General features: G+C 41.5%; 1 protein-coding gene across 1 annotated transcript in view; it reads left to right on the top strand.

Annotated features, from left to right (window-relative positions):
* Positions 1-15,395, top strand: part of LOC133776020 (zinc finger protein 260-like) — a 34,668-nt gene extending 19,273 nt beyond the window's left edge. The window contains exons 3-5 of the mRNA XM_062214675.1: positions 6,729-6,855; positions 7,073-7,165; positions 10,097-15,395. Coding sequence (XP_062070659.1) covers positions 6,729-6,855; positions 7,073-7,165; positions 10,097-11,916 — 2,040 coding nt within the window. The 3' untranslated portion in view covers positions 11,917-15,395. The remainder of the gene's footprint in view (positions 1-6,728; positions 6,856-7,072; positions 7,166-10,096) is intronic.
* Positions 15,396-15,699: the final 304 nt, after the last annotated feature.

The following is a 15,699-nucleotide window of genomic DNA, read 5'->3' as shown; positions in this document are numbered from 1 at the left end:
CTTTCGGTAGTAGGGACATTTTGATGATGTTGACTCTTCCAGTCCATGAACATGGAAGATTTTTCCAATTTTTTATTTTTATTTTTTTGACAGGCAGAGTGGATAGTGAGAGAGAGAGAGACAGAGAGAAAGGTCTTCTTTTTTGCCATTGGTTCACCCTCCAATGGCCGCTGTGGCTTGCGCATCGTGCTAATCTGAAGCCAGGAGCCAGGTGCTTCTCCCGGTCTCCCATGCGGGTGCAGGGTCCAAGGACTTGGGCCATCCTCCACTGCCTTCCTGGGCCATAGCAGAGAGCTGGCCTGGAAGAGGGGCAACTGGGATAGAATCCGGTACCCCAACCAGGACTAGAACCCGGTGTGCCGGCGCCGCAAGGCGGAGGATTAGCCTGTTAAGCCATGGCACCGGCCTATTTTTCCAATTTTTAATGTCTCCTTCTATTTCTTTCATAAGTGTTTTATAATTTTCATAGTAGAGATCTTTGACATTCTTGGTTAAATTATTCCAAGGTATTTGATTCATTTTTGAGCTATTGTAAATGATGCTGATCTGAAAAGTAATTCTCAGCCTGTGACATTGTCTGTGTATACAAATGCCATTGATTTTTTGTGTTGATTTTATATCCTGCACTTTACCAAACTGTATAATGAGTTCCAGTAGTTTCTCAGTGTAGCCTTTTTGTATCCGCTATATACAGGATCATGTCACCTGAAGATAAGGATAATTTAACTTCCTCTTTTTTAATTTGTACCCATTTGATTTCTTTTTCTTGGCTAATGGCTCCAGGTAAAACTTCCAGGACTATATTAAGTAGCAATGGTGAGAGTGGGAATTCTCGGTTGGTTCTGGATCTTAGGGATTATGCTGCCAGCTTTTCCGCTTTTAATGTGATATTTTCAATGGGTTTGTAATATAAAGCCTTTATTGTGTTGAGGAATGTTCCTTCTATACCCATTTTGCTTAAGACTTTCATCATGAAAGGATGTTGTATTTTATCAAGTGCTTTCTCTGCTTCTATTAAGATAATCATATGGTTTTTCTTCTGCAGTTTGTTAATGTGATGTATCATATTTATTGATTTGTGATGTTGAACCATCCCTTCATACTGGGGATAAATCCTACTTGGTCAGGGTCAATGATCTTTTAGGTGTGTTGTTGGATTCTATTTTGTTGAATATTTTTGCATCTTTGTTCATCAGGGATATTGGTTTAAAGTTCTCTTTATCTGTTGCATCTTTTCCAGGTTTAGGTATTAAGATGATACAGGCTTCATAGAAGGAGTTTGGGAGGATTCCCTCCTTTTCAATTGTTTTGAATAGCTTTGGAAGAATTGGAGTTAGTTCTTCTTTAAATGTCTGATAGAATTCATCTGTGAGGCCGCCGCTGTGGCTAAACAGGCTAATCCTCCGCCTTGCGGCGCCAGCACACCGGGTTCTAGTCCCGGTCGGGGCACCAGATTCTGTCCCGGTTGCCCCTCTTCCAGGCCAGCTCTCTGCTATGGCCCGGGAAGGCAGTAGAGGATGGCCCAAGTCCTTGGGCCCTGCACCCGCATGGGAGACCAGGAGAAGCACCTGGCTCCTGGCTTTGGTCAGCGCGATGCGCCGGCCGCAGCGGCCATTGGAGGGTGAACCAACGGCAAAAAGGAAGACCTTTCTCTCTGTCTCTCTCTCTCTATCCACTCTGCCTGTCAAAAAAAAAAAAAAGAATTCAGCTGTGAAGCTGTCCGGTCTTGGGCTTTTCTTTGTTGGGAGAGTCTTTATTACTGATTCATTATCCATCTTGGTTATTGGTCCATTTAAGTTTTCTGTCTCCTCATGACTCAATTTTGGTAGATTGTATGTTTCTAGGAATCTATCCACTTCTTTTAGGTTTCCTAATTTTGGCATACAGCTCTTTGTAATAAATTTCTGATGATTCTTTTTATTTCTGTGGTATCTGTTGTTACATTTCCTTTTTCATCTCTGATTTTATTCATTTGGGTCCATTCTTTTTTTTTTTTTTTTTTTTTTTTTTTGGTTAGTTGCATTAATGGTGTATGAATTTTGTTTATTTTTTCAAAAAATCTGCTTTTCAGCCGGCGCTGCGGCTCACTAGGCTAATCCTTTGCCTGCAGTGCCAGCACCCCGGGTTCTAGTCCCGGTCGGGGTGCCAGATTCTGTCCCGGTTGCTCCTCTTCCAGTCCAGCTCTCTGCTGTGGCCCGGGAGTGCAGTGGAGGATGGCCCAGGTCCTTGGCCCACACCCGCATGGGAGACCAGGAGTAAGCTCCTGGCTTCGGATAAACGCAGTGTGCTGGCCGCAGCGCGCTGGCCGTAGCGGCCAGTTAAGGGGGTGAACCAATGGAAAAAGGAAGACCTTTCTCTCTCTCTCACTGTCTTACTCTGCCTGTCAAAAAAAATAAATAAATAAATAAAATAAAAAAACACCTGCTTTTCATTTCACCGATTTTTTATAATTTTTTGTTTCAATTTTGTTTATTCTCTAATTTTAACTATTCAATTTTATTTATTCTCTTAATTTTAATTATTTCTTTCCTCCTACTAGTTTTGGGTTTGATTTTGTTGTACCTGAGCGAGTATGAACAAAGGAGCTCCACACATTGATAAAATTTGATGGTCCTTTATTTGCCGGCGGTGGAGAGTGGGCTCATGCCCTAAAGAACTCTTGACCCTGAAGCCTAAAGCAACAGGGTTTATAAAGGCAAAAACCACAAAATCGGGAGGGGTTCATGGTTGCTAGGAACAGGGGGGAATACATGGTTACCGGGGTCAAGCTGACCTAAAACCTATGGGAAACTAGTATCAATTATAATCTTGACAATACCAGTTACAATCTTATAATCCTGACATTAATCCAGGTATTGGTTTTAATTATATGTAGGACATAGACAAATTACATTTTTATCATTAACCCAGGTGCAACCTTTCTACTTTCAAGCTTGAACAATTATGCTAGGGGGTTTCTATGCTCTGCCAAGTGTGATGTAGTGGCCTGCTATTGTTCTACTGTTTTAGATCATAGTTTCAGACCAGAGTCTCATGGTTGGGGGGGGTGCTTTCCCAGAATGGAGTCTTAAATGCTCCAAAATGGAGTCCCTACTGTCAAGGTGCTACTTCAATTTGTTGATAATATTCTAAGTCCTTGAGATGCATTGATACCTCATTTATTTGGTACCTTTCCAGTTTCTTCATATAGGCACCAACTGCTATAAACTTCTCTCTTAGCACTGCTTCTGCTGTATTACATGTTTTGCTGTGATGTATTGTCATCTTTATCGTTTACAGAAATTTTTTGATTTCTCTTTTGATTTCTTCTATGACCCACTGTTTATTCAGGAGCATATTGTTCAGTCTCCATGTGTTTGCACATGATTTAAGAGATTCTTAGTTTGCTGATTCCCAGTTTCATTCCATTGTGGTCTGAGAAGATGCATGGAATGATTTCGATTTTTTGAATTTGCTGAGACTTGTTTTGTGGCCTCGCATATGGTCTATGCTAGAGAAAGTTCCATGCACTTGTGAGAAGAATATGTATTTGCCACTGTGGGGTGAAAGGTTCTGTAGAAATCCATTAGGTCCATTTGGTTTATAGTATCAATTAGCTGTTGTTTCTTGCTGATTTCTATCTGGTTGATCCGTCCATCACTGAAAGTGTGGTATTGAAGTTTCCCATTACATTTGTGCTGGAGTCTATGTCTGTCTTTAGGTCCATTAACATTTTTTTAAGTAGCCAGGTGCCCTGTAATTAGGTGCATATACATTTATTATATCACATCTTCCTGTTGGGTTCATCCCTTAATCATTACATAGTGCCCTTCTTCATATTTTTTTAACAGTTATTATGTTAAAATCCATTTTGTCTGATACTAGAATGGCAACACCTTCTCTTTTTTGGTTTCTGTTAGCATATAATGTCTTTTTCTCCCTTTCACTTTCAGTCGTTATGTATCTTTGTTGGTGAGATGTGTTTCTTATAAACAGCAAATAGATGGGTCTTGTTTTTCAATCCATAAAGCCAGTCTGTGTCTTTTAACACAGACTGATGAGCTCAGAGTGTGGGAGGTTCAAGGGCACTGGCGTCAGATCAGCTCTGGTGAGGACCTCATGGAGTTGGAAGCAGTGCCCTCTGTGCCAAAGAGTTGAGGCTGTTTACATTCAAGGTGACTGTTGATAAGAAATGACATGCCCTGCCTTTTTTCTATAAATATTTCTATTGTTTAGTTTGGATTTCTTGTGTTTCTACTGGTGGGCTTTCTGCCTCCTCATTCTTTCGTAATGATGGCTATCTTTCTGTGTTTCTCTATGCAGCATATCCTTAAGCTTTTTTTTTTTTTTTTTTAAGGCTGGATGAGTGTTGACAAATTCTTTCAGTTGCTGTTTGTTATTGAAGGTCTTTATTTCATGTTATTTATAAATATAAACTTTGCAAGGTACAGTATTATGGATTGTCAGTTTTAAAATTTTTTTAATTTTTTTTCTTTTTGACAGGCAGAGTAGACAGAGAGAGAGACAGAGAGAAAGATCTTCCTTTTGCCATTGGTTCACCCTCCAATGGCCGCCGCGGCCGGTGCGCTGCACTGATCCAAAGGCAGGAGCCAGGTGCTTCTCCTGGTCTCCCATGGGGTGCAGGGCTCAAGCACTTGGGCCATCCTCCTCTGCACTCCTGGGCCACAGCAGAGAGCTGGCTGGGAAGAGGGGCAACTGGAACAGAATCTGGCGCCCCGACCGGGACTAGAACCCAGTATGCTGGCGCTGCAAGGCAGAGGATTAGCCTGTTGAGCCATGGCGCCAGCCAGTTTTTTCTTTTAAGATTTGGACTATATCTCACCATTCTCTTCTAGCCTATAGGGTTTCTGATGAGAAGTCGGCTATGAGTCTAATTGGAGATATTCTGAAAGTAATTTGCTGTTTCTCTCATGTACACTTTAGAACTCTGAAAAGTTTGACTACAATGTGTTGTGGCGAAGATCTTTTCTAGTCATGTCTGTTAGGAATTCTGTGTGCTTCCTCTACTTGACCATCCCTTTCTTTCTCCAAATTGGGGAAGTTTTCTGTAATTATTTTAGTGAGTAGGCTTTCTATTCCCTTCTCTCTTGCCACTCCTTTAGGCACTCCTAAGACCTGTATGTTGGGTTGTTTGATAGTATCCCATAGATCTTCGGTGTTTTTAAGTTTTCTATTTTCTTTTTTTTTTCATTTGTTTGTTTTGTCTGACTGTAGGATTTCCAAAGATTTGTCTTCTAGTTCATATATTCTTTCTTCTGCCTCATTAAGTCTGTTGTTAAGGCTTTCCACTGGATTTTTATTTGATCCTCTGAATACTTCATTTCTAATATTTCATTTTGATTTCTGTTTAAATTTTCAATTTTCTGGGAAAAATTTTCATTCATATTGTGTATGATTTTCTTTAGTTCCTGGGTTTGCTTCTGACTTTTAGAAAATATCTTTATGATTAATTTTCTAAATCTATTTATGACATTTCTTTGATCTCTTCATCTTCGCATTCTAATACTGAAATGTTGTCTTCCTCTGAGGGAAGGGGGTCATGGGTCTTATTCTTGTTTCTTGAATTTTGGCTCTTATTTTTCACCTTTGGTGGAGTTGATTTTTAATTTTTTCTTTTGATGGCTTTTATCTTTGAGGTTATGCTTTGGTGGATTCTTGGAGTGTCTTTCCCCTTTGTGAATACCAGAAGATGTGTGGTGGGTGTGGCCAGGGTGCTCTTGTCAGTGCTCTAGGGTGGGGCAAGTTTCCAAGGTAACACCCAGGTTGGTCATGGTGGAAAAGAATACCCAGCTACACCCTACACCCTCTCATGTAGCTGCTGAGTTCCCACGTTCTGTGCACACAAGGCTCCCACAGTCACAGAGTCCAGAGGGCACTGCTGGTGCAGGTGCTTCTCTGTCTCTCATAGCTGCCAGCCAGGTCCCAGCCAAGCTCTGAGTCATTGGGGGATGCAGGCCATTCCCTCCACTCAAAGCTCTGGATCACAAACACTACAGCCACTGCCCAAATGCCTGTCCCCCCACAACTGCTGCCAGCACTGCGTTCATGTGGCCCATCTCAGTGAGCTGTTATGTGCATGCTTGCAAGCTTCCATATTTTTTTGCCCTATTGTAAAATGGTGCCTGCCCTTTCTCAGTCATATTGTGAGATCTGTTTTGGAGAGACTGGTTTGAATCGAATGTTCTGACCCTTCACTTTCACTGGGACCACAGGCATCCACCAGCAACTGCCAGCCCCCAGGGCTCCAATATGGACCCATGCCACATTGTCTCCCTGGCTTTATCCCCATAGATTGCTGCAGACTGGCCTCCCCTCTGTCTCTAACATGCTGCTGACTCCGGCTCTCCACCACTGCATCTGCATAGGCTGCACATCAGCACTCACCATGCAGATTCACATTGTTTTGCCTCCTTCCATGGGGCTTCCCTGGCGATTTTCTCTTCAATTCTCCACCCAGAATGTACCTCCTACCCTTTTCTCCTCACTGCTTATCCCTAGCCCCGCAAAGCATGCTGCTCCCTAATCTGCCATCTTTGATCCTCTGATTTTTCAATTCTAACATTAATACAGAGACAACACATTTTCAATATGATTTTGCTTTCTGTTACCATATAAATTACAAAATTAGCTACATCTTATATAAGTGGCAAATACACACAGAGAATGCACTTTTAGTCTTTCTGTTTTGTAACAGAGCTGATATGTTGAACAGAAATGTGCTGTTACAGGTGTTGGTGTCATTTGAAGACCTGGCTGTGGACTTCACCCAGGAGGAGTGGCAGGACCTAGACAATGCTCAGAGGACCCTATATAAGGATGTGATGCTGGAGACCTACAGCAGCCTGCTATCCTTGGGTGAGTGACACTACCCATTACCATCCTGTAATGCTCAAGTGGAACTCATTTTTCCTACTTAACAAATAAAAGAACATTTTATAAGGTATAATGCTGGATAGGAATAGTATTTGAGACCATTAAGAATGGCCCTTTGGTTACCCAGCTTCTGGAACCAGTTCTTTAAAAAACTTAATACAGTGATTTGATGAAGTCTGACATTCTTTCCCATTAACAGGGCACTGCGTTATCAAACCAGACTTGATCTACAAATTGGAGCAAGGAGCAGAGCCATGGATAGTGGAAAAACCCCTAAACCATAGCCTCCCAGGTCAGTCAACACATATTTGGGCAGGGAGACTGGGACAAAAAGACAGTTGTTGATTGGAGCTCTTCTCATTAATGTTTCTCAGATCTCAATCCTGAGGACAACTGGTTTCATGCACCCCACACATTGTACAGTCTCCAGAGAAGGCTCTTCTACATACACCAGTGTACCTCATTTTCTGCTCTGTTTTTTTTTTGTTTTTTTTTTTTGTTTTTTTTTTTTGTTTTTTTTAATCTATCACATGTGAATCCAATCCTTTTCTGGCTCTTCAAAGCCAGAAAAGATATTTTCTATGTTAGATACATTCCCTAACACTTCTTTCTCTACACTTTAATACTCAGGGTTTTTTTTCAGGCATTTGTTTTTTTTCATGTTCATTCCTTCAGTGTTTTCAGTTGAGCAGTACTGATTTCTTACATGTTGTCCAGATTATATTCATACTCTTCATTTTAGCAAAGCCCAGACCTTATTCTTGTATGTGTTTCAGGTCTGTGCTAGTGAATGGAAGCGCTCTCTTTTTGCCTCTCTTTTCTCTCTCTTTCTCTGTGTCTGCCTGTCAAATACATAAATGATAGCCTATTGCTATCATTTGAGGAATGAACCCCTGGATAGGAGCTCTCTTGGCTTTTGTTTCTCTTTCTCATTTTCTGTCTCTCAAGTAAATAAATTAGAAAATGATAGGGGTTGGCATTGTGACATGGTAGTTAAAGCCACCGCCTGTGATGCTGGCATCCCATATGGGTACTGGTTCGAGTCCCAGCTGCTCCACTTCTGATCCTGCTCCCTTTGATGTGCCTGGGCATGCAGTGGAGGATGGCCCAAGTGCTTGGGTCCCTGCTCCTACATGGAGACCCTGAAGAAGCTCCTGACTCCTGGCTTTGGCCAGGCCTAGCCCTGGCTGTTGTTGCTGTTAGGGGAGTGAACAAAGCAACAGAAGATAAATTCATAGGATATTCAGGTTTCTGTGAAAATAGGAGACACCTGAATCTCCAACATAGAGATCAAAAGTCTTCAGAACTGCAAATTACCAAGCAGGAACATGTGTACCAAGAATTGAGAGGAGAATACCAGGAGTTTTGATCTCAGAATGAGCTAGAAGACACTTTTTAGAAAGTTGAACACAGCCTGGGCTGCAGAACCAGTTCTCTTAAACTGGTAGGGGAAGCATGCCTGGGATACTTCCTTTAAGACTTTTTGTTTCTGTTATGGTTCTAATAAGCTGAAGAGATAAGGTTTCCTTAATAATACAGGGAAAGCAGTCATCGTAGAGTGCAGGAAAGAAAAGATTTTTCATACAACAAACCCCATAAATGTCTATAGCCATTTGCCTGGGAAGACTGAATATGAGATTAACCATAGATGCAGACTCTGTTCTTAAACTGTGACCCTGCTTAGGGGCAAGAGTCTTTCTATACCTACAAGTAAATGATTCAATAAGACTGTTCCATCTTCAGGACTGAAAATCCAGTAGAGAAATGCAGAAATATTTTTGCTAAGAATTTCCTTACTATTTAAAACACTGGGCTGATGTTGTGGCATAGTGGGAAAATCCACTGCGCCCAATGCTGTCATCCCATATGGCTGCTAGTTCATGTCCTTGCTGTCCCATTTCTGATCCAGTTCCCTGATAATGGCCTGGGAAAAGCAGCAGAAGATGGCCCAAATGCTTGGGTCCCTGCAACCCATGTGGGAGACCTATAAGAAGCTCTAGGCTGCTGACTTTGGTGTGGCCCAGCCCTGGCCATTTCAGCTATCTGGAGAGAGAACCAGCAGATAGAGGATTTTTCTCTCTGTCTCTTCCTCTTTCTGTAACCCTGACTTTCAAACAAAATAAATCTTAAAACTGTCTTATTTAGTTATTTTATCTATTTGCAAGACATGTTGATAGTGGAAGCAGAGAGAGAGAGAGCTTCCATTCACTGGTTTATTCTTCAGATTTCTGCAGTAGTTAGAGCTGAGTTAGGCTGCAGCCAAGCGCCTGGATTTCCATCATGATCTCTAGTGTCTGTCAGGAATGCAAGCACCTGAATTATCATGTGCTGCCTCCTGGCATACATTAGCAGGATATTGTTTTTGAGCAGAGTATCCAGGACTTGAACTTTAGTGGTTGCAGATATCCCAAGCAGTTGCTTTACCACCTTACCATATAACCCCCTCCACACACACACACAATGAAAACATTTAAATAGTAAGAAAAATATGATTGAACATTGGGAAATTCATTGCTGTAATTTATTATAATAAGATATCAAGGAGAAATACCATAGTGATCATAAATGTGTACTTTTTTAATTTTTTTTTTTTTTTTTTTTTTTGACAGGCAAAGTGGACAGTGAGAGAGAGACAGAGAGAAAGGTCTTCCTTTTGCCGTTGGTTCACCCTCCAATGGCTGCCGCGGTAGGCGCGCTGTGGCCGGCGCACCGCGCTGTTCCGATGGCAGGAGCCAGGTGCTTCTCCTGGTCTCCCATGGGGTGCAGGGCCCAAGCACTTGGGCCATCCTCCACTGCACTCCCTGGCCACAGCAGAGAGCTGGCCTGGAAGAGGGGCAACCAGGACAGAATCTGGCGCCCCGACCGGGACTAGAACCCGGTGTGCCGGCGCCGCAAGGCTGAGGATTAGCCTATTGAGCCGCAGCGCCGGCCAGATGTGTACTTTTTTAAAAAGATTTATTTATTTTATTTGAAAGGTTGAGTTACAGAGAGGCAGAGGCAGAGAGAGACATCCTTCATCTGCTGGTTCACTCCCCAAATGGCTGTGATAGCTGGAGCTGAGCCAATCCAAGGCCAGGAGCCAGGAGCTTCTTCCATGTCTCCCACGCTGTTAAAATCTTATGCCACTAGCCTAGCAAGAAACTTCATTGCAGTTATACAAGTGGCCAAGAAGAAACACTTAGATATGGTTGATGGATTTGTTTTTTTTATTTTTATATTTCAGTTGTCCAGGAAATGAGTGACCTGATTGAGTCCAACCAGGAAAGGCAAGACATAAATTTGGGACAAATTGCAATCAGAAAAAACACATCAACTCAAGAGAGACTCGAATTAAGAAAAACAGTTAATTTAAGCTCAAGCCATATTCCAAAACTAATTACAAAAATAAATTGTTCAGGAAGGAAAACTGAAGCGAGCAGTGCATTTCAGAATATGCATTTCACTAGTGGGCTGGATGAGATGCAAGTACAAGAGAAATCTGATGGCTGTAATACACCTGGGACAGCCCTCTCACACTGGGAGCAACTTAGACAGCATCACGAGATTCAGACTGTGCAGAAGCCTTTTGAACAGAGTGGACAATGGAAAGCCTTCAATAGGAAGACGCTGTTGTTTGCATGTGAAGAGGCTTATGGAGGAAAGACCACACAGATAGAAAATAAAGCTATCCATGAAAATTCTAATGTCACTGAACAACAGCAATCACATATGGAAGAGAAACCATATGAATATGTTGAGGAAACTCTCACTTACTTGTCAGATCTTACAATAAGTCAGAGACCACAAGTAGGGAGAAGACCCTATGAAAGTAAATGCCACCAGGAATCTTTCAATTGTAAATTATGCCTTACCATCCATCATAGAACTCAAGTAGGGGAAAAGTCCTGTGGGTATAACGAATGTGGAAAAGTCAATTGTCAACACTCAGACTTAGTTAGAAATCAAAGAATTCAGACAGATGAGAAATCTTATGAATGTGGAAAAATCTTTGACCAGAAGTTAGGCCTCATTAAGCATCAGAAAATTCATACAAGGGAGAAAGCCTATGAATGTGATGAATGCGGAAAAGCCTTTCACCTGAAGTCACACCTCATTAGACATCAGAGAATACACACAGGGAGAAAACCTTATGAGTGTGATGAATGTGGAAAAGCCTTTCGCCAGCGGCCACACCTCATTACCCATCAGAGAATACACACAGGGGGGAAACCTTATGAATGTGATGAATGTGGAAAAGCCTTTCGCCAGACATCGAACCTTGTTACCCATCAGAGAATACACACAGGGTGGAAACCTTACGAATGTGATGAGTGTGGAAAAGCCTTTCGTCAGAAGTCAAGTCTCATCACACATCAGAGAATACACACAGGTGGGAAACCTTATGAATGTGATGAGTGTGGAGAAGCATTTCGTCAGAAGTCACATCTCATTACACATCAGAGAATGCACACAGGCGGAAAACGCTATGAATGTAATGATTGTGAAAAAACATTTTCCTGGAATTCAAGCCTCATTATACATCAGAGGATTCACACAGGGGAGAAACCTTATGAATGCAATGAATGTGAAAAAGCCTATCACTGGAAATCAGACCTCATTACACATCAGAGGATTCACACAGGGGAGAGGCCTTATGAATGTAATAAATGTGGGAAAACCTTTCATCATAAGTCATCCTTCATTAAACATCAGAGGATTCATACAGGGGATAAACCTTATGAATGCAATAAATGTGGAAAAGCCTTTCACCAGAAGTCAGACCTCATTAAACATCAGCGTATTCACACAGGAGAGAAACCTTATGTATGTATTATATGTGGAAAAGCCTTTTCCCGGAAGTCAGACCTTGTTAAACATCAAAAGATTCATACAGGGGAGAAGCCTTTTGTATGTAATACATGTGGAAAAGCCTTTTGCCATAAGTCATACCTCAGTTTACATCAGAGAGTTCATACAGGGGAGAAACCTTATGCATGTAATGAATGTGGAAGAACATTTTCCCAGAAGTCAAGCCTCAATAAGCATCATAGAATTCACACATAAGAGGAACCTATTTAATGCAATGAATGTGAGAAAACCTTAGGGCATAAGTTAGGTCTTAACAGACATTATAGGGCTCATACAGAGAAAAAAAAATACCTATCAACATAAATGCGGAAGCTCATTTTGTTAGAACCCTGACTTCAGCACAAAGATCTCGCAGATGACAAAGCATGTATATGTGGACAAACTTTCTACCATAAATCTCTCACTGTCTACCAAAGAACTCAGAAAGACCTTATAAATGCAATGGAAGTGGAATCACCTTTAACTATAAATGCAAGCTTCAACAAGCATCAGCAAAATTTTACTGAATAAAAACTGATAGCATAGGGTATGTGGGAAAACCCTTTCTGGAAGTCACACATCAGCAGGGTTTAGGGAATTCACATGAGGGGGTAATCCTGTATGACAGAGATGGGCTATGTGTTATTTTCTTCTCTTTGATACACAATCTGCATTTTTTTTCCCTCACTTTTTTGTAAGACAAATTCTGCTTTCACATGTGAATTTTGTTAACAAATATTCAGTCTAACATTCAGTTATCTGAAATACCATCTGTATCACTTATAAAGTATTGTTTGGTGTAGCTTTTTTTTTTTTGTCTATGATTTCTGCACATTATTCCAACCAGGGGTGTGGCCAGACACATCTGGCTCATCTTCCTTCCATAGCGCTGTACCCCCAGGCCTGGATGATAATTGTTTTATTCAGGTTAGAGATTAATCTCTGGTGGCTTATGAGAATCACATACTTGTCTGTATGTATGTTTGAATTTACCCACACTGCTAGAGGAATAATTTATAGGGTGAAGAGGAATGTGAGCAAAGTGCTCTAGTGGCCTAAAATCCAAGTTGTCTTCCTGAGATTGAGTCTCTGGCAGTGTTTACTTTTGCTTTGTTTCTTGTATTGCTTTTCTCCCACTTTGTTGTGAGTTATTCCTGACTTTTTTTTATTTACCTGGCACAGTTCTGACCCATTTTATTCCATTGAGCAATTTGGAGATGATATAGGCAGGTAGCTAGTGAGCACTAGGAATGGACAGTAAGCAGCATCTGGATCACACCCAATACACTACCCAAACCCTGCTCCTGTATACCCAAACCCTGCTCCTGTGTAGATGCTGCTGTTTTGTCAGCTACGAGTATGTGTGGCTGCATACTCAGTACACCTAATACTCATAAGGCAACTAAGCTTCACCTCTTATGTACTGGATGCCATGATGTTTTCTGGATCTCTGCCTGGGCACTGCAGGTACATGTGAAAATGATGCTATGAAGTTAACCATCTTTGTTGTTTCATTGAAGCATCTGAGAGTTCTCATATTTTAAAAAAAATAGCATGGATTGGGTTGTAATCAAGTCAAATCCCACTCACAATATTTGAATATTTATTTAGGTACCAGTACAACCCCTTTCTAAAAAGAATAACTCAAAATCTTGTTCATTGCAGCACTTGTTTTCTCCCGAGATTTTTCACACAAGCCATCATAGTATGTACTGTCCCTTTAAATGAATCTTGCTCTTCTGTTCCCCTTTATCTACCTCTATATTGTTATGACATTGTTATAGCTTTACATTGATTTTAGTATTATTTGTTTCTCTACCCCCCTCCCAAGGTATCCCTCAGTTTTATAAGTTAAATAAACACAAGTTTAAGTGTTTACTTCTCTTACTCATCCACAATGTGCTTTTAGGATTCTGATTGGATTTATAGTAAGATCTCAGCTTGTATCCACTCTAGACAGACAGTTCACTCGGGCAGCATGGCTATTCCTAGATGATTATGCTACAAATATAATGCTGGATGCTCTAGCTACAATGACTGCTTTTCAAAATCCCTCCCTGAGGACAGTCCTGCAAGTCATTCTGTCTGTCCATTGCTACTCATTGACAAGTGCTTGTTGGCCTTGGACCTGCTACCTGGGGATCATACAAGTGCCATTCATAACATGCAAACCTCTAATCCAAAGATAAACATTTAAAACCAGATAAATGCTTATGTGCATTTTATTGAAAAAATAGCCAAAATAATGGCAAAATAGTTGTACTTGTTCAAGAAAGTGTTGACTTACGGTCAAAGCACTGTTAGAAGAAGTACAATCTATCAGGGTGATGGAATAATGTGAAATGCCTGCCTCCCAACTCAGCCTTACTATGTATAATGTAAAAATTAAGCAATATAAAGGAGCAAATAGTAGGAGATATAGTCACCTCTTTTGGGTTTGGAATGTGAAGAAGGAATAGAAATAGAGGTAAAACAAAAAGGAAACAAAAGGAGTAAGTGCACATGGAAGCCTCTGAGTTATTTTAGGAGCCTTCAAAGCAAAATGCCCTAAATATTGATTTTCATTGATGTCTTCCACCAAGCCTGAAAAATAACCAAGTAACATTACCCAGTGCAAGATAAATTGAATTTGGAGTTAAAGCATCCCATGGGAGTTTGCCAAACCCAGCTCCTGGACATCACAAAAGAGTTTCAGGACTATCGAGTCTGCAGACTTCTTGCTGTTCCATCCCTGGAGCTGCTTTCCAACACAGGAGCCTTCTACATCCTGTGGTAACTCCACTACTGGCCATGTCGCAAACTGCAAAGAGTATTATCAGTTGATGAAAACATTTGGGTATAGCTGGGAATTTGTTCATAGAGAAGGAGGTCACTGCACATCCGTTTTCTGGTTCTAAGTTATTGAGGCTGCAAGTACCAGGAATGAGACAACAAAAATTGCATTATGTGTGAAGGCATAAGGCAGGCCTCTCAGATCGTGTCCAGGTTGTAAGTCTGGTCTATGTCCTGATACAGAGCAATTTCAATTCCTGGATGTCTGGGCAACCCAGCTGGTGCACAGAACGCCAGTTGGTATGGGTATTTGCTACCTGCTGTGATGTGTACAGCTGCTTATGGGGCTGGACTGAAGTTCTGGGCTACACATACAACTTTTGTGTGGACCCTTTGTGATAGAAGATGGAAGAGATTTTGCTGGCATCAAAATTGTGTGCTGGATATGAGTAGCCTGGTCATTTGTCCCTGACCTAGGTTTCAGACTTCCCAGCACCCATGAAACTCACTTTCTTGCAAGTACAGCATAGTCCGCATGCTCACGTTTCCTCATCCAAAAGCCAATCTTGCTTGGCAAGAGATGTGTGAGCAGCAGCAAATGGGTGATGATGGCTGGCCTCATCCAACCAGGCTCAGTGCAGAGACCATGTAAACACTGAAGGCTGAATGGCTGTTACAATAGCATTCAAGTGTCCAGGGAAGGGACAGAAGTGAGCAGCATGCTGTGCTCTCCATGAGAGAACCTGAGAATGGTTGAATTCAGAGTCTGGAGCATACTGATGTACAGAAGGATCACTTTCTACTTGCCACCATCCCAGCTCCTGGTCTCCCAAGCAGGCAGTAAAGAACACCATTTCTCTATCCTTTTGCACTCAATTCTATTTTTTCATGCTGTTTATTTTGGCTGTCTTTTTCTAGTTTTCTAAGCAGAAAGCATAGCTTATTGATATTTCTTTTGAAAATATAGGTATTGAAGGGCCAGCATTCTGGCACAGAGACTTAACCACTTGTGTCACCAGAATCCCATATTGGAGCACTGGTTCAAGTTATTGCTTTTCTGTTTCACGTCCAATTCCCTGCTAATGCACCCAAGAAAGCATTTGGTGATGGCCCAAGTATTTGGGCCCCTCCACCTATGTGGGAGACCTGGATAGAGTTCCAGGTCCCTGACTTCAACCTGGCCCAGCCTGTCTAATTGCTGCCAGTTGGAGAGTGAATAATGGAATG

The sequence above is a fragment of the Lepus europaeus genome, chromosome 17, assembly GCF_033115175.1.
Source record: "Lepus europaeus isolate LE1 chromosome 17, mLepTim1.pri, whole genome shotgun sequence".
Taxonomy (NCBI): Eukaryota; Metazoa; Chordata; class Mammalia; order Lagomorpha; family Leporidae; genus Lepus; species Lepus europaeus.
Note: the sequence above shows the minus strand (reverse complement) of the source record. Positions and strands in the feature narration are given on the sequence as shown.